The sequence below is a fragment of the Stegostoma tigrinum genome, chromosome 9, assembly GCF_030684315.1.
Source record: "Stegostoma tigrinum isolate sSteTig4 chromosome 9, sSteTig4.hap1, whole genome shotgun sequence".
Classification (NCBI taxonomy): Eukaryota; Metazoa; Chordata; class Chondrichthyes; order Orectolobiformes; family Stegostomatidae; genus Stegostoma; species Stegostoma tigrinum.
Genome location: NC_081362.1, coordinates 30,952,457 through 30,977,534, shown reverse-complemented (window position 1 = coordinate 30,977,534; position 25,078 = coordinate 30,952,457). Strand labels below are relative to the sequence as shown.

The window sequence follows — 25,078 nt, the reverse complement described above, 5'->3', positions numbered from 1 at the left end:
CAAGTGGACAGGGTTGTTAAGAAAGCATATGGTGTTTTGGCTTTCATTAACAGGGGGATTGAGTTTAAGAGTCGTGAGATCTTGTTGCAGCTCTATAAAACTTTGGTTAGACCGCACTTGGAATACTGCGTCCAGTTCTGGGCGCCCTATTATAGGAAAGATGTGGATGCTTTGGAGAGGGTTCAGAGGAGGTTTACCAGGATGCTGCCTGGACTGGAGGGCTTATCTTATGAAGAGAGGTTGACTGAGCTCGGTCTCTTTTCATTGGAGAAAAGGAGGAGGAGAGGGGACCTAATTGAGGTATACAAGATAATGAGAGGCATAGATAGAGTCGATAGCCAGAGACTATTTCCCAGGGCAGAAATGGCTAGCACGAGGGGTCATAGTTTTAAGCTGGTTGGTGGAAAGTATAGAGGGGATGTCAGAGGCAGGTTCTTTACGCAGAGAGTTGTGAGAGCATGGAATGCGTTGCCAGCAGCAGTTGTGGAAGCAAGGTCATTGGGGTCATTTAAGAGACTGCTGGACATGCATATGGTCACAGAAATTTGAGGGTGCATCCATGAGGATCAATGGTCGGCACAACATTGTGGGCTGAAGGGCCTGTTCTGTGCTGTACTGTTCTATGTTCTATGTTCTATGTTCTAGAAACACTACAATGGCCAAACCAGACGAAAACTGCCAAAATGGATACATGAACACCAACTGGCCACCAAAACACATGACCAATTCTCACTTGTCTCACTACACACAGATAACAAGGGACATGAATCTGACTGGACTACACATCCATGATTGCACAAGGCAAACAGTGCCACACAAGGGAAGTCCTGGAGGCTTGGTATTCCAACCGGAAATCCATCAACAGAGACACTGAATTAGATATTGCGCACAAACCACTGAGATACAGAGCCGGAAGTAATACCAAACGCCCCAACAAACTGAGGCATATAAATAATAAGAGGCACAGAACACTAACACTTCACTGGAGTGCACTGATGATGTTACCTAGCAGGCTGACAAAATCGTCTGCAACCCCCGGTTCAGCGAGTATATCTACAACCTCACCCATATATTTATCTTTTACCTCAATTCAATACCATCTTTTTTCTAATGTCTATTGATGAATTACCATCCTTGACATGTTGTTTTACAGTCCAGTGGATTTTTAAAAACATTGTGTGGTTTTTATATCATTCATTTAAACCTGTTCTAAGAGGTTGTTGAGTTGCTTGCCGAAAGTGGATACTTTCTAATTAAAAAATCTTTTATGCTATCCATTTCCAATGTGAACTTAGATTCTGGTCATCATTTCCTAAATATTCTCTAATCTTTAAGTTGCTAATTTACTTTGTATTGTTATTCATAACCAGATTCCGAAAACCGTAATTCCTTGTTGGACATGCAGCTATATTTGCAAACATTTTGAGAAAAACATTTGGGTGATTCCAATCTATCTTTAGTCAGCCTGTGCTACACATCTACACACTAAAAAGTGACAAAATTCAAAAACACTGGAATAATAGGTATACCTGAATCAGGAGATCCTTGGAGAAGTTATTAAAATAGTAGATTGCATGTTCCTCTGGATTGCTGTGTCTGGTGCTTCTGGGGCCTATGACACAACCATTGTTATCACAGCCTAAGTGAATTGAAGAACAGAGACTTAACCACGTGCACAAATGCAATGTGTATCTAGATGGCTACTATAACATTTAGCTCACTTTTCTAATTATTTCAAAGTTTTTTTTTACTTACCAAATGGTAATCCGTTAAAGGAAAGCAAAAGAGTTACACATGTAGTTAATCAATGCTAATCTACATTCTGCACACACTTCTTCACCTTTAGCAGAGTAAAATATCATCTACTCATACTGAAAGTTGTGAAACACATTGACAGCTTACAGGCTCTGTTTACTGAAACATCTAAAACTGGCACATTTGACAGCACTTTTGGCCTAGATGAGAAGATCGCCCAATTCAGGCTCAGGGAGCACACGAGGAAACCAAAGCGGGAGAGCAAGACAGCGTCTCACTTGGTGCAGACACGATTCCCAAGACAGGGGGTCAGCCACACAGGCAGCCAGTCACACAAACACCCCTGCATGAATTCCACTCAGGTTAGTGTACACCACGAGTAAGAAATTCAAGGCCACTGTTAGATGAACCAAATTCCTTGGCTCCTCCCCAATCCTTTGGCCCTTCCCTTATGATCAAGACTTGGAGTCAGTATTTCTTTCCCTTTCTTATATTGTTTTTCTTAATAAACAAAAAATATTTCATCAGTCATTTGGCATTTTGTCACCTTTATTAATAACTACATTTTTTAAAATTATCATTCTATTGTTTTAACATTTCTTTTGCTTAGCAACTGATTTGATTTCTTCAACTCAATTTATATTTTGAAATTCATGTATAATGTTGTGTCAAATCTTTCTGCAATTTGCTCATCAACCCCTTGAACATTCAAAACAAAAATCTTGCTTTAATTGTGTGAAATGTTAGTTCAACTGCATCTGGAGTATGGCGTGCAATTCTGGTCTCCTTCTCTTAGAAAGAATATACTTGCCATAGTGGAGTGCCAGGGCGGTTCACCAAACTGATTCTCAAGATGATGGGACCATCCAGTGACGAGACTGGTCCTGTACTCTCATGAGTTTAAAGGAATGACAGACTACCTCACAAAAACTTACAGAATTCTGAATGCCATAAATAGATTAAGTGCAGAAAGGATTTTTCCTCCAAATATAGGATCTAGAACCAAGTACCAAACAGACTTAAAAAAGAAAGGCAAGCCAGGTAGAGGTGTAAGACAAGGAGGAATTTCTTCACTCAGGGAGTAGTAAATGTTTAGAATTCCTTCCTCCAGAGCACTGTGGAGTTGATTCATTAGTTCAAGTCAGAGATCAATTAGATTGCTACAGCCTAATAACACAAGAGATACGAGAATAGCGAAGGAATATAGCAGTGAGGCAGATGATTAGTAACATGGAAATAAAAGTGGCTGAGTGATAGGAAACAGAAAGCAACAGTCAATGGATAATTTTTAGCTGTTGGAAGGTTTGTAGTGGCGTCTCCTAGGAGTTGGTATTGGGACCCTTGCTTTTCCTGGTAATACGTTATTAATTTGGATTTTGGTGTGCGGGTAGAATTTCCAAGTTTGCAGATGACTCGAAACTTAGAAGAATTAGAGGGCAGCATGGTGGCTCAGTGGTTAGCACTGCTGCCTCACAGCACCAGGAGCCCAGGTTCAAATCTACCCTGGGGCGACTGCCTGTGTGGAGTTTGCACATTCTCCTTGTGTCTGCGTGGTTTTCCTCCCACAGTCCAAAGGTGTGGAGGCTAGGTGGATTGGCTATGCTAAATTGCCCATAGTGTTCAGTGATGTTAGATTAGGTGGGTTATAGGGTGGGATGCAGTGAGGGTTAGCGTGGACTTGTTAGGCTAAAGAGCGTGTTTCCACACTGTTGGGATTCTATGAAATCGATTCTATTCTTTGAATTATGAACAGTGAGGAAGGCAGTCTGGAACTCCGAAAGGGCATTGACAAGATGGTAGGATGGGTGGACAGGTAGTAGACAAGGTTCAATGCAGAGAAGAGTGAGGTGGCATAGTTTGATTGGAAGAACATTGAAAGATAACATAAATTGGGGGTACAATTCTATAGAGGGTGCACGAGAGAGACAAACCAAGTGTACACGTGAACAGATCATTGAAGGTGCCAAGACAAGTAAAGAGAGCTGTTAGTCAAGCATAAGCTGCCCTCAGTTTTATTAACAGGTGTAAACAGCACAAGAGTAAGGACATGGTGTACTTCATATTGTTTAACCTTGATAAAGCTCTTAGGCCCCAAGTAGGCTCTTGCTTCCAATTCTACTCATCTCACTTTACTAATAATGCAAGGCTCCTTGAGACCAGAGACTTCCCAGAATGGATGGGGGATTTTAATTAGGAGATTGAGGGAAGATTTAATACAAGTTCACTTTTTAATGAAAAGTTTAGATAAGGTAGATTAAAAAAAACTTGCTTCCATTAGCGGATAATATGGGACCACGAAACAGATATTTCAGCTTTTGGACAAGAGCTTGAGGGAGAACGTGAGGAGTAATGTTTGTGCATAGTAAATGACAGTAAAATTGTTGCTCATGAAATTTTTGGAAGAACTAGTAGTCAAAGTTTTGAAAGGAAATGGGACGGGATTTTGAAAGAAGAAAAATATTGCATGGGTACAGTGATCAAGTAGGGAAAGTGGGGCTGACTGATTTGCTGTGTGGGGAGTTGGTTGGAGTTTATTGGTTAGATGGTCTCCTTCTTTTCTTTAAATGACTGGGATGTCAAGGAGTGCTTCCTTAAGATGAGCAGTCAAATGAACTTATTTTATAGGATCAATGAAGAATCCCAGTATTTGAAACACAAGACTAACTTCAACATTCACTACATTTTCTTATGGATTTCATATAAACCTGCCAGCAGTAAAGCACACCATTTGCCATTTTAAGTACATGTATATCTAGATGATCCTGACTCACCGAGAAGCCAGGCATAAAGTCTACGGTTGAGAGACATATCTCTCCGAAGTACCACATGTAAAGCTGCAGACAATACCTGGATCATGTCTGGGCGAGTTGCCTAGTAAAATAAATTGGGAAGAAAAAACATTTCTATTAAATATGGGTTATTTAATACCGAAATATTGAAATACAGTATGTTTCATCCATGCTGTTTGCTTTGCAAGGCCCCCTCTCCCAATGAATTCACACCATTTTTACTGTGCATTCAAACTAGACAACTTGAGTATGTAATCTAGGCTGATACTCAAAAAAAATTTCACTACAAAGTTGTGAAAATTTGCAGTTTTGAAGGTTCTGTCCTACAGAAGATAAGTTAAACTTAAACTATTTGCCAGCACAGGTAAATATTCAAGATCTCACAACATTATTCTAAATTGAGAAAACATTAACATCAGATAAATAATCTAGAGACTCAGAATAAAGCCAGACATAGGTTTAAATCCTACCACAGGACTTGGTACAATTTAAATACAAATTGATATAATCTGGATTTGAAAATCTCAGTAATTGTGATCATGATATCATTGATTGGCATAAACTTCTGTCTGGTTCAATAAGGTCCTTTAGGTACAAAGATATGTTTTTCATATGGCCTTCATGCAACTCTACATCCATGGCAATGTGGTTGACTCTTAGTTGGCCTCTATAATAATCTAGCTCAAGGTCAATTAGGGATGGACAACAAATGCTGACTATAACAGCAATACTCACATTCCACAGAAGAATCACATTCTTTCAGAGCTTTAAGTGTAAAGATCCTTCTATCAGCCATCACAAATATATTAAAAAGTCATTGTAGCCAACTGTTCTTTTCAGGACTTAACTAATTACAAAAAAATCTGTCACTATGCCCTTCAAATCATAACTGCACCTCAAAAACGAAAAGACCTGCAATCCAACAGTGAATCATCAAACCATTGTAAGGAAATAGAGACAAAAAAACTGCAGATGCTGGGATTGAAGGTGGACAAATGGAAGGCAGGGAGAACACAGCAAGCCAGGCAGCATCTGGAGAAAAGGAGAAGTCAAAGTTGTGGGTATTACCCTCTTCAGGACTTGATGCGGGATAGGGGGAGCTACAGATAAAGGTTGTGGAATGGTGACGATAGGGATGACTTAGTCGGTCGATGGGAAGGATGAATCTGGTTGGTAGCTGGAAGGAAGGAGGTTGGGCTGAAAAGGGAGCTGGGGATGGGCGGGAAGATTATTTGAAATTGAAGAACTGTGTTGAGACCTCTGGGCTATAGGGTGTCCAGGCGGAAGATACGGTGTTGTTCCTCAAATTTGCACTCTGAATCGCTGCGAAACTGGAGGCAACTGAAGACGGACATGTCGGAGGAGGAGGAGTGAGGTGTGGAATTGAAATGGGCGGTGACTGTGGGTTAGGCTGGTTGTTATGGGCCAGGTGAAGATCCTCGGTGAAACAGTCACCTAGTCTATGTTTGGTCTCACCGAGGTACAGAAGACCACGTCGGGAGCACCAGATGCAGTAGACTAGGCTGGAGGAGATGTGGGTGAAGCTCGTCTCACCTGGAAGGACTGTTTAGGGCTCTGGATGGAAGTGAGGGAGGTGGTGTGTGGGCAGATGTTACATCTTTTATAGTTACAGGAAGTACCTGGGAGGGGTGGTTGGAGTGATCGGTGGGGAGTGTGGCGCGAACTAAGGAGGTTGGTTAGAAGATATCTATAATCGCTATTTACTGCTCTACCCTCTTCAGCCCTTCAACCACACTCTGAAACAAACCTGTGACTGCAGTCACATGCATCCAGACAGTCCTCCTTCATTCCCCAATCCAACTTGTTCAGAAATAATATTACACACCTCTGGAGCAGGTGGGACTCACGTGGCCCAGATGTATAGAAACTACCTCTGTGCCTTGATCATAGGTATTTTCTAAGACAGCCTACCACTGTGCCTCCTCCATTCCCCACTCCACAGCTCTAAAACAACCCTCCTAAACATAAGATTGGGTCCCCCTTGTCCTCACTTACCACCCAAGCCCCTGTGTCCAACGTATCATCCTTAAACACTTCCACCAACTTCAATTACACCCCACCACACAGAATATCTTCCATTCCCCACTGTCTCTGCCTTCCACAAGGACCATTCGCTTCACCACTTCTTAGTTCGGCCACACTCCCTACCAACCACTCCAATCCAGATCCCGGCACATTGCCCTGTAACCGTAAAAGATGGAACACCTGCCCACCAGGTTGCACCTACTACAGGTGTCCACCTATCACCACCATTTGCTACCCCACTACTTCCACCTGCTCTTTACCTGCAGCTCCTCCTACCCCACATTTAGCCCTGAAGAAAAGTAATACCTAAAACATTGGCTTCTCCTTTCCTCCAGATGCTGCCTGGCTTGCTGTGTTCTTCAGCCTCCTGTTTATCTACATTACAAGGAAATATCGGGCTACAACATGAGAACAGACCATTTGACTCACTGGTCTCTGCTACACATGAGCCTCCCCTTGCCTCTCTAACTTTAATATAAACAGCATGTCACTGAATTTCTTTTCATTTGCTGTCACTAAATAAAATGAATTTAAACTAATCACTTGAATGACTCTGAGCTAGGACGTTCTGCATTCTTATCCTTCTTTACAGAAGGAATTTCTCCCAAGTTTCCCATTAAATTTATTCAGTCTTTCCAGATAAATACATCCTTGCAGTTCCAGTATCATCCTTCAATATTTTTTGCACTTTAAAGGAACAGCCTCCACATCCTTTCTATATTATAGAAACTAGAAACTACATCCAGATAAGTATGCTTCAATCAACGTTCAAGATTAATAGAAAGTCAATGTTTTTAAATTCCAATCCTTTAGGAATGCTTGGTCTGTTTTTCTAAGAAATCTTACCAACCATCTGTTATGCTTAACAGCTTCTGTATCTAGTCTCCTTGCTTTGCAGAGCCATTTAAACTTCTAAGCAAAGCTGTGCGCAGTATCCTTATTCCTCCTACCATCTTAGTTATCCATAACTAAATTTACAAGTTTGTATTAATATCTTACTGTATTTTGCTGCAAAAGTTCAATGTGGTTAATTTGTAGGGCAGCATGGTAGCTCAGTGGTTAGCACAGCTGCCTCACAGCATCAGGGGCTCAGGCACGATTCTACCCTCAGGTGACTATCAGTGTAGAGTTTGCATGTTCTCCCCGCATCTGTGTGAGTTTCCTCCAGGTGCTCTGTTTTCTGCCCACAGTCTCAAGATGTGCAGGCTAGGTGGATGGGCCATGCTAAATTGCCCATAGTGTTCAGGGATGTGTAGCTTAGGTGGGTTATAGGGGGATGGGACTGGTTGAGATGCTCTAAGGGTCAGAATGGACTTGCTGGGCCGAAGGGCCTCTTTCCAGACTGTAGGGATTCTATGATCATTTTATTTCGTGATTCTAGATGTTTTTGCACTACATCTTTGAAACACCGAAACATAGAAAATAGGAGCAGGTGTAGACCATTTCGCCCTGCTCTACGATTCAATATGATCATAGCTGATCATTCAACTCAGTAAAGGCAAATACTGCAGAAGCTTGAAATCTAAAACAAACACAGAACGCTGGAAAAATCCAGTAGTTTAGGCAGCACCTGTGGAAACAGAAATAGAGTTTCATTCATCTCAGAACACTGCTCCCACTTTGTCCCCTTTAGTCCGAAGAACTATATCCAACTCCTACTTGAAAGCATTCAATATTTTGGCCTCAACTACTTTCTGTGGCAGAGAATTTCACAAGCTCTATGCGAAGAAATTTCTCATCTTGGTCCTAAACGGCCTACCCCATATCCCAAGATAATGGCTACTGGTTCTGGACTCCAATATTTTTGTATCACAAAAGCAAAGCTATCAAGTTCCTTGGGTTTGTTCCATATGGCTCTATATACAGTAATCTTGATCACTCTGCTCATGCCCTGGAATTAGACCATTTCTATATGGTCACTGTGCTCTCTCTTCCTTAACTTCTTTTAATATATGTGGGTGTAATCCATTTGTATCAGGTATTTAATCCTCTTTCGCATACACAATATCCACAATGAGTTCTACCTAGCTTTCTGGTATTTGTTTTAATTCATTTTGTGCATTTTGGGATTCATTCATAGAATTTTACAGTACAGGAGATTCTCATTTTGTGCACTCTTTTTGCACAGAACGTTGGAAGCATAGACAGAACTGAGGATTCCAGAAATATGATATTCACTACCCTAATTAAATAATCTGCACCAAGTTCTATACTTAAGGAAGACAGCATGAAACATGATATGATAAATACATCATCCATTACCAATACCTTTCACTCCTGGAAAACAATTTTCGGTTTGTGAAAGTACTAGTAATGCTTCACTAATACCCCGACATCATATTCAGCACTGATAGATGCTGAAATAATGGGACTAAGCTCATCATTCTCTGAGATGACAAAGTCTCATGAACCGAATGAGAATCTCCTGTACTGTAAAATTCTATGAACGAATCCCAATAATCCACGTATTGAGGCCAAGTGTGACAGCATCACTAATTTTCTAAATTTGAAAATTACATCATTTATACCTGAAACAGATGAAAAGGGAAGCAGAATAGAATGAGATCCAAGGTGCTCCTCTGCACCAAGGCACTGGAGTCCTGGACAGAAACACTGACTGCTTCAATCTACAGAATTTAACAAAACAAACAGAAGCAAGATTAGTGAGGGATTTTGTTTTTGTGAAAACATATTAAAACCGTTCTGGATTAAAATTCAACTAGAATTGTTAAGTCAGCGCGCCTGAAATTTGGGGGCCAACTCCTACAAATGAAGTTATCTACTGAAAAAAACCAAATTTCAAAAAAACAAAGCTGCCGGTCTTACAGGCCAACTGACTGAACAAGCTGCCAAAGTAGTTTTAAGATCTGGATTCACAGCAGCATTTCACTAAATATTTCTCTGTGTCAGCCAGACCAATCCAAATTATTCCCAACGTTGAGTTAATAGTGTGGTGTGCAGGTGCCGGTGTTGGACTGGGTTGGACAAGATTAAAAATCACATGACACCAGGTAATGATCCAACAGGTTTATGTAAAAACACTAGATTTTGCAGCAGTGCTCTTTCATCAGGTGTGATGAGAGAGGCATCAAGACACAGAATTTATAAATATAAGACAAAAAGATCATTCAATTGATGTAACTGTACTCAGTAAACCTAAAATGGCTGGCTGACTCCCTCCTGTTAAATTTTTAATCAATTGGAAAGAAGATAAGAACCTAAGAATGAGGAGTAGGAGTACGCCATCTGGCCCCTCGGGCCTGCCCCGCCATTCAATAAGATCATGGCTGATTTTTTTGAGACTCAGCTCCACTTACCGGCCCACTCACCATAACCCTTAATTCCTTTACTGTTCAAAGATTTATCTAGCCTTGCCTTATAACATCTCCCCTCATTCTTCTGAGTTCCAATGAGTACAATCTCAGCCTACTCAGTCTCCCCTCATAATCTCTCAACTCTGGAATCAACCGAGTGAATCTCCTCTGCACCCCCTCCAGTACTAGTATATCTCATCTCAAGTAAGGAGACTAAAACTGCACACAGTACTCCAGGTGTGGCCTCACCAGGTCCCTATACAGCTGCAGATAGCCTCTCAGTATTTAAACTCCATCCCTCCAGAAATGACAGACAAAATTCCATTTCCCTTTTTAATTACCTGCTGCACCTGCAATCCTACTTTTAGCAATTCATGCACAAAGACACCCAAGACCCTCTGCACAGCAGCGTGCTGCAATTTTTTTACCATCTAAAACATAGTCCATTTTGTGGTTACTCCTACCAAAAATGGATGACCTCATGCTTATCAACACTGTACTCCATCTGCCAGACCTTTGCCCATTCACTTAGACTACCTATATCCCTCTGCAGACTTCCAGTGTCTTCTGCACACTTTGCTCTACCACTCACCTTAGTGTCATCTGCAAATTTTGACACACCACGCCTAGTCCCCAACTCCAAATCATCTATGTAAATTGTAAACAATTGCGGTCCCAACACTGATCCCTGAGGCACACCACTAGCCACTGACCGCCAACCAGAAAAACATCCATTTACTCTACTCTCTGTTTTCGATTAGTCAACCAATCCTCTATCCATACCAATACATTACCTGTAATACCATGCAACTTTACCTTATGTAACAACCTTTGGTGAGGCGCCTTGTCAAATGCCTTCTGGAAATCTACATACACTACATCCACAGGTCAGTTGCCACCCAGGTTGATAGGGTTGTTAAGAAAGCGTACAGTGTGTTAGGTTTTATTGGTAGAGGGATTGAGTTTTGGAGCCATGACGTCATGTTACAGCTGTACCAAACTCTACTGCGGCCGTACTTGGGGTGTTGCGTACAGTTCTCACTGCCACACTGCAGGAAGGATGTGGAAGCATTGCAAAGGGTGCAGAGGAGATTTACCGGGATGTTGCCTGATATGGAGGGAAGGTCTTATGAGGAGAGGGAAGGTCTTTGGAGGAAAGGCTGAGGGACTTGAGGTTGTTTTTGTTGGAGAGGAGAAGGTTAAGAGGTGACTTAATAGAGACATACAAGATGATCAGAGGATTAGATAGGGTGGACAGTGGGAGCCCTTTTCCTCAGATGGTGATGGCTAGCATGAGGGGACATAGCTTTAAATTGATGGGTAAGAGATATAGGACAGAAGTCAGAGGTAGGTTCTTTACTCAGAGTAGTAAGGGCGTGGAATGCCCTGCCTGCAACAGTAGTAGACTCGCCAAATTTAAGGGCATTTAAATGTCCATTGGATAAACATATGGATGATAATGGAATAGTGTAGTTTAGATGGGCTTCACATTGGTTTCACAGGTCGGCGCACCATCGAGGGCCAAAGGGCCTGTCCTGCACTGGAATGTTCTATGTTTTATGTTCCCCATTGTCCACCATGCAAGTAATGTCCTCAAAGAATTCCACTAAATTGGTTAAACATGGCCTACCCTTCATAAAACCATGCTGGATGCTCTTAATGGGGCAATTTATATCCAGATGTCTTGCTATTTCTTCCTTAATGATAGATTCAAGCATTTGTGAGGCTGGATGGACACAGCAGGCCCAGCAGCATCTCAGGAGCACAAAAGCTGACGTTTCGGGCCTAGACCCTTCATCAGAGAGGGGGATGGGGTAAGGGTTCTGGAATATATAGGGAGAGAGGGGGAGGCGGACCAAAGATGGGAGAAAAGAAGATACGTGGAGAGGACAGTATAGGTGGGGAGGTAGGGAGGGGATAGGTCAGTCCAGGGAAGACGGACAGGTCAAGGAGGTGGGATGAGGTTAGTAGGCAGGAGATGGAGGTGCGGCTTGGGGTGGGAGGAAGGGATGGGTGAGAGGAAGAACAGGTTAGGGAGGCAGAGACAGGTTGGACTGGTTTTGGGATGCAGTGGGTGGAGGGGAAGAACTAGGCTGGTTTTGTGGTGCAGTGGGGGGAGGGGACGAACTGGGCTGGTTTTGGGATGCGGTGGGGGAAGGGGAGATTTTGAAGCTGGTGAAGTCCACATTGATACCATTGGGCTGCAGGGTTCCCAAGCAGAATATGAGTCGCTGTTCCTGCAACCGTCGGGTGGCATCATTGTGGCACTGCAGGAGGCCCATGATGGACATGTCATCTAAAGAATGGCAGGGGGAGTCCAACCTGTCTCTGCCTCCCTAACCTGTCCTTCCTCTCACCCATCCCTTCCTCCCACCCCAAGCTGCACCTCCATCTCCTACCTACTAACCTCATCCCACCTCCTTGACCTGTCCGTCTTCCCTGGACTGACCTATCCCCTCCCTACCTCCCCACCTATACTCTCCTCTCCACCTATCTTCTTTTCTCTCCGTCTTCGGTCCGCCTCCCCCTCTCTCCCTATTTATTCCAGAACCCTCACCCCATCCCCCTCTCTGATGAAGGGTCTAGGACCGAAACGTCAGCTTTTGTGCTCCTGAGATGCTGCTGGGCCTGCTGTGTTCATCCAGCCTCATATTTTATTATCTTGGATTCTCCAGCGTCTGCAGTTCCCATTATCACTGGCCTAAAGTTAGCGCTTTTTTTCTAATCCCTTTTTCAAACAGTGGCGTCACATTGGTTGTTTTCCAATCTGCAAATGATGCAGGTTTCAACTGACTAAAATGCAAATCCCAGAGTTTTTTCAAGTCACTGAACTGAAATAAGCTAAAGGTTTTATCAGTGTATAGATCTTTTGATCTTTTACTTGCTGTTTCGGGTCGGGTCCCTTCTTCAGAAGTTTAATTAATTCTGCTGCGAAGCCATTTGCATCCTATCTGCAGTTCTTGCTATCTCCCTGGTAATAGTTCATAGCAGTTTATTTGTGGTTAGAATTCATTTATTTTTAATAAGTAGTTTTCGTTAGCTACAGAAACCTGATCAGCGTTTTCTGTTAAACTTTTTCCATCAGAATGATAATAGGGAACTTTTAATACTTTGGTTAGATTGTCAGTTTTGTGCAACTGCAGGAGTGGTGGGGCTGGAGAATCAGCGTACTTTCCCAAGTGGGTTGTAACAATGTTGAGGTTGGTTAGCAAGCCAAGCTGGTTCGTTGTTGTTCCGCAGATGTTTCATTACCCTGCTGGGTAACATCTTCAGTGCAGCCTCTGATTAAGCGCCGTTGTTTTCCTGCCTGGTTTTTAAACTCTGGAGTCTGTTGAGCTGGATTACCTCACTTCCGGTTTTCCTTCGCAATGGAGTGCATGAGAGGTCGAGTTTGATGTGTTTGTTGATGACTTTCTTCATGGAGTACCAGGCTTCTAGGAACTCCCATGCCTGTCTCTGCTTTGCTTGAACATAATTCATCCTTGAACATAATCAATGAGTGAACCATCATAGCATCTAGGGCAGAGAGTTCAATAGAATGCCGATCCTCTGAGTGAAAACATTTCTCCTTATCTTAGTCCTAATCAATTCACCAGTCAGCAGTAACATCTTTCCTGCATCTACTTATCAAACCCTGTAAGAGTTTTGCATGTCTGAATGAAATCACTTCTCATTCTTCACAACTCCAGAGGATATATGTACTTTTCCACAGGGCAATACCCACACCAGGAATTAAATTGGTGAAACTTCATTGCACTCTCTGAATGGCTAGTATACATTTCTTTAAGAGCGACTACCTCTCAGTCAGGAAGCCTGAGATTATTCCCATCTACTACAGATGTATGTTGTAACAGGTTGATTGGAAATATCTGTATTGCCCTCGGCAAGGATACCAAAGCTGCATACAGTTCTCCATGTGTGGGCAACCACAAAGCTTTGTATAATTTCAGTAAGATATCTGTATTCCTACACAAATTCTCTTGCACCAAAGGCTATTTTAACAACTTTCCTTCATGTTAGCTTGGTGTATCTACATGTTAACTTTCAGTGATGTACAGACTAGGACACCAAATTCCCTTTGAGCTTCAACATTTTCCAGCATCTCACCACTGAAGTAGCACTTCTGTTTATCCAACCAAAAGTAGATAACCTTACATTTCTTGACATTGTGTTCCATTGGCCAATTCTTTTCCTAATCACTTTGCCTCTCCAAACTTCTTTGAAGCATTTCTGCATCCTCCTCATAAACAAACTCCCACCTAGTTTTGTGCCATATGAAAACTTGGAAATATTACATTAAGTCCTTGCAGTTCACCACTAATCACAGCCTGCCCATCTGAACTTTCGACTCTGCTTTCTGGCCCATTAATCAATTCTCAAACCATGCCAGGAAATTCATTCTCATGCAATGTGCTCTAACATTGTTTACCAACCTCTCACATTGTGGATGCAAATTAAATCAAGAGAGACAACTCTGAAATGTCACACCTAAAGATACGACAGAACTTCAAAACAACAATCCTTCAAAGGGGAAAGAGGCAAGTCGAAACAGCCTGGACTGTGATCTGTTGTGATTTCACAATAATAAAAAGCTGATAACATGTTGCTCAAAAGCAAGACACACACATATAGAGCAACCACGCACCCCAGCTGTAGATTATGACCAAAAGTACAGATATATTTGTGTATTTCCCTTTGGAGAATACACAAGAAAAGGGTTTTTAAGACAGTTTCACCTCTACTGGAGTGTGCTTTTGGGGCTGAATATTCTCATGAGTACCAGGAGATTAAGAGTACCTAGGTTCCAGTGTTAGCACAGTGTATCATGGAATCCCTATGGTGTGGAAACAGGATCTTCGTCCCAACAAGTCCACACTGACCCTCAAAGCATCCCACCCAGAACCATCTCCTATAATCCACTGAACCTACACATCCCTGAACACTATGGGCAATTTACCTAGCCTGCACATCTTTGGACTGTAGGAGGGAACCGGAGCACTGGGGGGAAAACCAGGCAGGTACGTGGAGACTGTAGAAACTCTGCACAGACAGACTGCCCGAGGGTGGAATTGAACCTAGGTCCCTGGTGTTGTGAGACAGCAGTGCTAACCACAGAGCCACCATGCTGCCCCTATGAAGAACATAGTTCAAGAATTATAACTAGTAACAATAACAGTTACCCTTGTGCTGCAGGTCTCTCACTCAGCCTGCACCCAAAAAGTCAGTGACATATAAAAAGGACAATTTTGGTTGATTAGTTAGGATCCCTACAGTGTGGAAACAGGCCTTTTGGCCCAACAAGTCCACACCGACCCCCAAAACATCCCAGCCAGACCCACCCCCCTATAACCCACCTAATCTACACATCCCTGAAAACTATGGGCAACTTAGCAAGGCCAATCAACACAACCTGCACACATTTGGACCGTGACAGGAAACCAGAGTCCCTGGACGGAACCCACAAAGACATGGGGAGAATGTGCAAACTCCACACAGTCACCTGAGGGTAGACCTGAACCCGAGTCCCTGGCACTGTGAAGCAGCAGTGCTAACCACTGAGCCACCATGCCACATTTTCCTTACTCATTCTCAGGATGAGGGGCCGCTGGCTAGGCAGCAGTTATTGCCCATCCCTAATTGCCCAGAGGACAGTTAAGAGTCAACCACACTGCTGTGGATCTGGAGTCACATGTAGACCAGACCAGGTAAGGATGGCAGTTTCCTCCCCCAAAGAACAATTAGTAAACCAGATGGGTTTTTCGAACTGTCGGCAATGGATTCATGGTCATCATTAGGCTCTTAATCCCAGATATTTATTGAAATCAAATTCCACCATCTGCTGTGGCAGAATTCAAACCCCAGTCCCCGGAGCATTATCTGGTCTCTGGATTTGCAGTCCAGCAATCATACCACTAGGCCATCGCCTCCCCTAAATAGGACCAGAGGGGCTGACGAATGGCAGGTGGGGTTTAATTCAGATAAATACGAGGTGTTCATTTTGGTAAGATAATCCAAGACAGGACCCAAACAGTTATAGTAAGACCCTGAGGAATACTATCGAACAGAGACACCCAGGGGTGCAGATACATAGTTCCCTGAAAGTGGAATCATAGGTAGACAGGAGGGTAAAAAAAGTATTTGGCAAGCTTGCTTTCATAGGTAAGACCATTGAATACAAGTGTTGGGATATCATGTTACAGCTGCAGCAGGCCTTGGTATGGCCACATTTGGAGTAGTGCACGCAATGCTAGTCACCTTGCTATAGGAAGGATGTTATTAAATTGGAAAGGGTGCAAAAATATTTACAAGGGTGTTATGAGGACTGCAAGTTTTGAATTATAAGGAGCCGCTGGATAGATTGGGACTTCCATCCTGAGTGTAGGAAGTTGAGGGGTGACTTTATCGAGATTTATAGAATCATGAGGGCGTAGATAAGGTGGATAGCCAAAGTCTTTTCTCCAGTGTACTGAATATAAAATTATAGGCTTAAAGTGAGAGGATTTAGATTTAAAAGGGACCTGAAGAGCAACTTTTTCCATCGAGTGGTTGGTGCACATAAAGGACAAGCTGCAAGAGGAAGTTGTAGAGGCAGGTACAAATGCAACATCCAAAAGACTTTTAAAAGGACAGGTATATGGATAGGAAAGGTTTACAGGGACCAAATACAGGCAAATGGGGCAAGTTTAGTTTAGGAACTTAGACGGTGTGAACAAATTGGTCTGAAGGGTCTGTTTCCATGTGCTTTGCCTCTGTGACTGTATGAGGACAAATAAAGGACATTCTCTCACCCTTAATGCTGGAATTCGATTACAGTCAGGAAGAATCAATATACAGAATTTCAACTAACCTATAAAACTAGGATGGTGAAACAAATATTTAGCTACCTGTATCAACGTTACTGATAACATTGTAGCTGATGCTGGGGAGATTCAACTACTCAGGAACAATTCAGAAACTGATCCACATGTTTTTTAAACTTCATTATCTATTTGCACATGCTTTTCATTTCTAAATTGTGCATATACATGTTTTGTTATTAATTCTTCTCGCATTTAGTAATCAATAATTAATTCCTCATTTACTTTAGAAAGACTGGTTAAACTGCCTTCTTTAAAAACATAAGTTCACTTGGACCTGGTAGAAAGGCATTCACAAATGAAGGGATCTATCTTTAAATTAACTTTGTAATGATCAACTTCGGGGGAGGAGGGCTCAGAACAGAAGGGAAACCTATTCACCTCCACCTTCCTTGGAAGCTCAACAATTTGGAACATCACATCTGGAGCAGTAACAAGTTGGGAAACCCCACCGGGGCCTGGACATTAACAGTTTATATTTATTCTGCTGATAATATCCTCAAAAAAAACTCCAACTGCTTTGTCAAATATGATTTCTCTTTCATAATTCCACACTGATACTTTGCAAATCTACTGAGATATGAAAATTTTCCTTCAATACCTTCTCTATTAGACCACAATTAATTTTCATTATTGTCACATGCCAAATCTTGTACACTATAGTTTGCCAATTACCTGGATATGACGGGTAAATGTTGACAGCCTTTGGACAATGAAAATTTAAACTGCAATAACAGCAACGTGCAAAAATCATTGAGACACGCCAAGAAACCTGGACTATTCTACTGATTCATTGGAATTATTCAGCTTTTCCACCAATTCCTTATGATCGTTGAAAACAGTGGTATTGTCAGTGTTCACCAAGCTCGCAATGCTTCTAATCTCAGTCCCTGACATAATTGCAAAAATGTTTCTTGTGTTGTAAGATGAGCACTGAAACCATTGTTTTGGTCCCCATTTCAAACTTAATCCCTCTCCCTGGGAATAGTCAGCAAACGTATTGGCTTAATCTCAACTGCAGTGTCATCTGATCCCAAGATGAGCATTTGCACAGAATGCAGACTTAAGATAATTGGCTAAAAAGCGAACAAGAAGAAAATGCAATTGCTCCATGTGTTACAATGATCTAGGATGCTTAATGTTTTAATGAAGATCTGTAGCTCAGATTGTGGTTGGAGTTGTTAGTTGGCTGGTTTGCCGAGCTGACTGGTTTTCATGCAAATGTTTAGTCTCCCTTCTAACTGACATCGTCATGCTGTGTAGCCTCCGTTGAAGCGCTGTTGGTGTGTCCCACTCTTAATTTATATGGTGGGCAGTCTTGTTTCCAGTTTTGTACTGTAGTAATATGTAGATGAGGTCTATTTCAACATGTTTGTTAATGACATCAATGATTGAAAACCAGGCCACCAGGAATTCTTGTGCTTGTCTTTGTCTCGCTTGTCCTAGTACTGTAACTTTGTCCCAGTCAAACTGATGTCCTTCTATGTCGGAGTCTATTGAAATCAAAGGGGAATTGGAATTGGTCATGCCGTTTTGCTGCAAGTTGGCGTTCATGTATCCTGGTAGCAAAGTTCCTGCCTGTCTGTCCAATGTAGTGTTTCTTGCAGTTGCTGCATGATATTTTATGTATCACATTCGTCTTGTTCATTGTGGACTTGGAGTCTTTCGGCTGAGAGTAACTGATGAAGTGTGGCTGTTGGTTTGTGTACTATCTTTATTCCAAGAGGTCGTAGGAATCTTGTAGTCAGTTCTAATGTGTTCTAACACAAGGTAGGGTGATTAGTGCGTTGAGGCGTTCAGTGTCTTCTTGGTGTTGTTTGCTTGCCAGGCATTGGCAGACAAAGCTGTTAGAATAACTATTGCTTGCAAAAACTCTGTACAGGTGTTCCTCTTCATTTTACACAGCTCTGGGGTGTTGCAGTGAGTTATTGTTCGTTTAAACAGAATTTTGACAGAGCTCTGTTTGTGGATGCTGGGGTAATTGTTGCTGTTGTAATTCAGGAATTGGTCTGTGGATGTTGTCTTTCTATTTACGCTGGTAAGGAATTCCCTGTTGTTCGTTTGTTCCACCAACACATCTAGAAATGGGAGTTGATTGTAGTTCTCTTCTTCTGACAAGGAGGAAATGATGGCATCCTTTGACGTTACAGCACTACTCACCTCTATCAACATGAGTAGCAAAGGAGACACTGGCCACATTATAGACAATCCAAAAACACATACCTCGAATGAAACCATCATCAAGGACAACATGCTAAAATTACTACACCTACACCTGACCACACACTTCATCTTCAACGGCCAGATATATGAACAAAGTAATGGAACACCTATCAATTCACCCATCTCAGGGCTCGCCGCAGAAGCTGTTATGCAAAGACTGGAAAGTACACCCGTCCCCCGATCCGCCTAAACAATGGGTTAGATACGTGGATGATACCTTCATGATCATGAAATGAGCAAAATTAGAAGAAACACAACACCTTATGACAGCATATTCACTTGCATCAAGTTCACCAGGGAAGAAGAGAAAGATCAACTCCCGTTTCTAGATGTAAGGGTGGAAGGAGCAAACAATGGGGAAATTTCTTACCAGCGGATACAGAAAAACTACATACGCAGACCAAATCCTGAATTACAACAGTAACCACGCCAGTGTCCACAAACAGAGCTGTCAAGACTCTGTTTAAATGAGCGATAACTCACTGCAACTCCCAGAGCTGCGCAAAAACGAAGAACAGCACATATACAGAGTCTTTGCAAACAGTGGTTATTCTAACAGCTTTGTGTGCTGATGCCTGGCAAACAAACAACATCAAGAAGACAGTGTATGCCCCAACACACTGGTGGCCCTACATTATGTTAGAAACACATCAGAATTGACCACAAGACTCCTACGTCGTCCAGGAATAGGGATAGCACACAAACCAACAGCCACACTTCATCAGTTACTCACAAAGATGAAAGACGCCATACCCACAATGAGAAGAACAAATGTGATACACAAAATACCATGCAGAAACTGCGAGAAACACTATGTAGGACAGCCAGGCAGGAAACTCACCACCAGGACACATGAACACCAACTCACAGCAAAATGGCATGACCAATTCTCTCTTGTTTCAATACACTCCGACATAAAGGACATCAATTTGACTGGGACAAAGAACAAAGAACAAAGAACAAAGAAAATTACAGCACAGGAACAGGCCCTTTGGCTCTCCAAGCCCGCACCGACGCAGATCCTTTATCTAAACCTGTCACCTATTTTCCGAGAATCTGTATCCCTCTGCTTCCTGCCCATTCATGTATCTGTCTAAATACATCTTAAATGACACTATCATGCCTGCCTCTACCACCTCTGCTGGCAACACGTTCCAGGCACCCTCCACCCTCTGCATAAAGAACTTACCACGCATATCTCCCTTAAAATTTCCCCTCTCACCTTGAAATTGTGACCCCCTAGTAACTGAGTTTCCCACTCTAGGAAAACGCTTCTTGTAATCCACTCTGTCTATACCTCTCATGATTTTGTAGACTTCAATCAGGTCCCCCCTCAATAATTCTAACCTACTCAACCTCTCTTCATAGCTAGCGCTGTCCATACCAGGCAACATCCGAGTGAACCTTCTCTGCACCCTCTCCAAAGCATCCACATCATTTTAGTAATGTGGCGACCAGCACTGTACGCAGTATTCCAAATATGGTCGAACCAAAGTCCTGTACAACTGTAACATGACCTGCCAACTCTTGTACTCAATACCCCATCCAGTGAATGAAAGCATGCCGTATGCCCTCTTGACCGCTTCATCGACCTGTGTTGTCACCTTCAGGGTACAATGGACCTGAACACCCAGATCTCTATGTGCATCAAAGTACTAGGACAAGCGAGACAAAAACAAGCATGAGAATTCCTGGAAGCATGGTTTTCACCTCCCAATGCAATTAACAAACATGTTTAAATAGACCTCATCTATATACCATTACGGTACAAAGCCAGAAACAAGACTCCCCACCCTTACAGACTGGACCGTATAAATTCAGAGCAGGACAGAACAACAGCGCTTCAATGGAGGCTACACAGCACTGCCAATGTCATCAAGAAGAGAGACAAAACATTTGCATGAAAACCAGTCAGCTCGGCGAACCAACCAACAATGCTGATCTAGAAGAAGGAAGTGGTGAAAGTTGATGTTTGACAAATTTCAAAAAGATCATGACATACGACTGAAAAGAAAAACTGCAGAGCTGTAAGGCATGATCAGCAGAGTAAAATTAACTGGTTGCTTTCTTCTGTGCCATAATTTTGTAGTTCTACAATATAGAAACAGTGAAACTACAGCAGAAATAGACCATTCGGCCCTTCGAGACCACTCTGCCATTCAATATAACTATTGTTGATCCCCTATCCCAATTCCTACTTTCTCCCAATACCCCTCGATACCTGATGGCAAGTATATATATAGCTTTTGGGTGCAGAGACCAAAACAGCATTCAATACTCCAAGCGTGAACTCATCATGACCCTGTACAACTACAATAAGGCATCGCTACTTTTCAACTCAATACACTTATCTTCCTGGGTTAAAATAGTATCAGAGATAATGGGAACTGCAGATGCTGGAGATTCCAAGATAATAAAATGTGAGGCTGGACGAACACAGCAGGCCAAGCAGCATCTCAGGAGCACAAAAGCTGACGTTTCGGGCCTAGACCCTTCATCAGAGAGGTCTCTGATGAAGGGTTTAGGCCCGAAACGTCAGCTTTTGTGCTCCTGAGATGCTGCTTGGCCTGCTGTGTTCGTCCAGCCTCACATTTTATTAACACTTATCTTCCTGACTGTTTGCCACATCAGCCTGTCTTCTATTGACTGGTGTACAGCACACTCAGATCTCTTTGTATATCTCCATTTCCTAAGATATCACCATCTAAATAATACTTTTACTTTCTGCTTTTTACTCTGGAGTGTATAACTTCACATTTAGCCATCTGCCATGTGTTTGCCTATTCATTCAACTTGCTCAAATCACCGTAAAGTTCTTCTTGCATCCTCCTCACATTTCATAATTCCACCCAATTTAGTTTCATCAGGAAACTTGGAAACACATTTGGATATCTCAACCAGGTCATTTATATATATATATATATTTTATAGCAGGAGTCCAAACACACATCTACTAGTCACTCCCTGCCACCTGGGAAAAGACTAACGCCCTACGTTTTGTCTGCCAACCTTTTCTCGATTCATACACCACTCATCCCATGTGCATTAATTTTACCAATTAACCTCTTATGTGGGACCTTATCAATATCTTTTTGCAAATCCACCAGTTCTTGCTAAACAATTCTACTGGTTACATCAACAAAAAAACACCGATAGAATTGTTGAGCACAATTTGCCCTCCATAACCTCACATTGGCTTTGTTAATGCTTTTTAAGTATTCTGTTATCATTATTTTCAAAAATAATACACTCTAGCATTATCTTCACTAACGTCAGGATTACTGGTCTGTATTGCCTTCCTGCTTCTCTCTCCGCTTTTAAACAGTGGGGTTACATTTGCAACCCTCAGGTCTATAAGAACTGCTCCAGAGTCTACAGAATTTTGGAAGTTGATCATCAATGCATTCAATATTGACAGGGCTAATTGCTTTCATACTCTGGAGTGTAGATCATCAGGGCTTACTGATTTGTCAGCCTTTTAACCCATTTATTTCTCAAACACTATTTTCTTGCCAATACTGCTTTCCTCCATGATATGAAGGCCCACTGTTCAATAAGCAATGTTCATCAAAATAAAAACATTTTCATATAGAAAAAATTTAGTCAGTCTTAAGTTGCAAATTCTTCTACATGAAACTTATACGAATGTTATCCCAAATTAGTGTTCAGATCTTATTTTTCATTTATAATTGCACAAATTTTAAAAAAAAATGTAATAATATAAATTTTGAACTAAATCAGTTTACTCAATTTGATCCATCTTTATAGATGCATAAACTGCATAAAAGCTCTTCAGCCCATCAAGTCTGCACCAAAAAAACTACCACTAAAAGTGTGCAAATTCTGCACTTGTCCCACATCCTTGAATGTTATGATATTTCAAGTGATCATCCAATTTTTTTCTAAAGTTGTAAGATTTTCGCCCTCCACTACGTTCCCAGTGTATTCTGGATCCTAATCACCTGCTGAGTGAAAAAACTTTCTTCCCGCAAGTCCCTTCTGAATTTCCTGTCTCATACCTTAAAACTATGCCCTTGCATGAATGATTCCTCAATGAAGGGAAATAGCTGCTCTCTCCTCGCACTGTCCATACCCCTTATAATCGCATACCCTTAATCATGCTATCCCCTCAAACTTTTCTGCCCTAAAGAAAACAATCCAATCCTATCTAGTCTTTCCATATAGATTAATTTCTCCATCTCCAGCAATATCCTGGTGAATCCCGTCTGTACTCCCTCCAGTGCTATTATATCCTTCCTGTAGTGAGGTAACCAGAACTGCACATAGTACTCCAGTTGTGGTCTGATCAAAGTTCTGTACAAATCCAACATGACCTCCTTGCTCTTCTACTCTCTGCTATGACTGATGAAAGGAAGTGTCTCATATGCCATCTTAACTATCCTGTTCACACTCCCTGGCAACTTCACGGATCTGTGAATAATTACTCTAAGATCCCTCAGTCCCTCTAAGCTACCATTCATTAAATACGTGCATATCTTGTTTCTTCTCCCAAAGTGCATCACCTCACACTAATCAATGTTAAATACCATCTGTCACTCGCCTGCCCATTCGACCAACCCATCTATATCTTCTTGTAACCTACATCTATTTTCTTCACTATTGTTTACTCTACTTGGAGAATACTGAATGGCCTGGACACAGTGGATGTTGGGGAGATGTTTCCATTGATAGGAAAGACTAGGATCCAAAAGCACAGCCTTAGAGTAAAGGGAAGACCTTTTAGAACAGACATAAGGGGAAACTTCTTTAGCCAGAGAGAGATGAATCTATGGAATTCACTGTCACAGAAGGCTGTCGAGGCCAGGTCATTGAGTATATTTAAGATGGAGGTAGATAGGTTCTTGATTGCCAAGGGGAACAAGGGTTACAGGGAGAAAGTGGGAGAATGGGGTTGAGAAACTTATCAGCCATGATTGAATGGCAGAGCAGACTCGAGGGGTGAATGGCCGAACTTCTGCTCCTATGTCTTATGGCCTTATATGGCTTACTAATTTTGGTATCATTTGCAAACTTACTTAACATGACCCCCACATTTTCATCTAAATCACTTATGTGTATAAAAAACAATAATGGCCTTAGTCACCACTGGACATGGGCCTGCAGTCACTCATGTATCCTTCTAACAAAGTCTTCTGTGTCCTATTACTAAGCCAGTTTCTAATATATCTCATCAAGTTCCCTCAATTCCATGTGCTTTAACCTTCTCAATCTCCCATGTGGGACTTCGTCAAAAGCTTTACTAAAATCCCTATAAATTACATTAAATGAACTTCCTTCATCCACACACTTGATCAAATTTTCAAAAAAATTCTAACCAACATGTTAGGCATGATCTCCCTCTGATAAAACCTGACTATCCCTTATTAACCCTTACCTTTCCAACTGGGTATTAATTTGCTCCTTTAGAATTTTATGCAATAGTTTCCTTACCACTGACATGAGACTCAATCTGTAATTTCCTGGTTCATCTTTACTGCCCTTCTTAAAAAGCAGAACCACATCAGCCATCCTCCAATCCTCTGATACCTTCCCCATGGCCAGAGAGGAATTAAAACTGTGACAGAGATTCTGCAATTTCCTGCCTCACCTTCCACAGAAGCCTGGGAAGCAATTAATCCGGGCACTGGTATTTGTTCATTTTTAAGACTGACACAGCTTCTAATGCCTTCCCATTTCCTATGTCAAACTGCGCAAGTTCCTTTTTCCCCGAATTCCATAATTAAGTTCTTCTTTTCCAGAGTGAAGACTGAAGAGATGTATTCACTCAACACCTTTCCAACAGCCTGCGGCTTCACACACAGGTGGCCCCCATAGTCCCTAATAGGCCTGACTCTTTCCCTGGTTAACTTCTTCCCTTTGATGTATTTATACAATGTCTTGGAAATCTCCCTAACACTGTTTGCTAGTCCTCTTTCATGCCCCCTTTTGCTCTTCTAATTGCTTTCTTAAGTGGCATCCTGCACTTCTGGTATTCCTCTAGCTGCAGGAGAATTGCTCCTTTTGGACTTGCTAAAACCCTGCTCTTCTTCCTTATCCAGTCCTCAATTGTCCTAGACATTCAGGGTTCTCTGAC

The 25,078-nt window shown here is 42.0% G+C and overlaps 1 protein-coding gene across 5 annotated transcripts in view; it reads right to left on the bottom strand.

The window, feature by feature from the left end:
- The window catches only part of dop1a (DOP1 leucine zipper like protein A), a 626,666-nt gene that overhangs the window by 243,815 nt on the left and 357,773 nt on the right, over positions 1-25,078 (bottom strand). For 4 of the 5 annotated variants that reach the window (XM_059648463.1, XM_059648464.1, XM_059648466.1 and 1 more), the window contains 3 exons: positions 9,119-9,217; positions 4,527-4,626; positions 1,530-1,639 (listed from right to left, as the gene is read on the bottom strand). In XM_059648463.1, coding sequence (XP_059504446.1) covers positions 1,530-1,639; positions 4,527-4,626; positions 9,119-9,217 — 309 coding nt within the window. The remainder of the gene's footprint in view (positions 1-1,529; positions 1,640-4,526; positions 4,627-9,118; positions 9,218-25,078) is intronic. The other variant, XM_059648465.1, reaches the window with a different exon arrangement.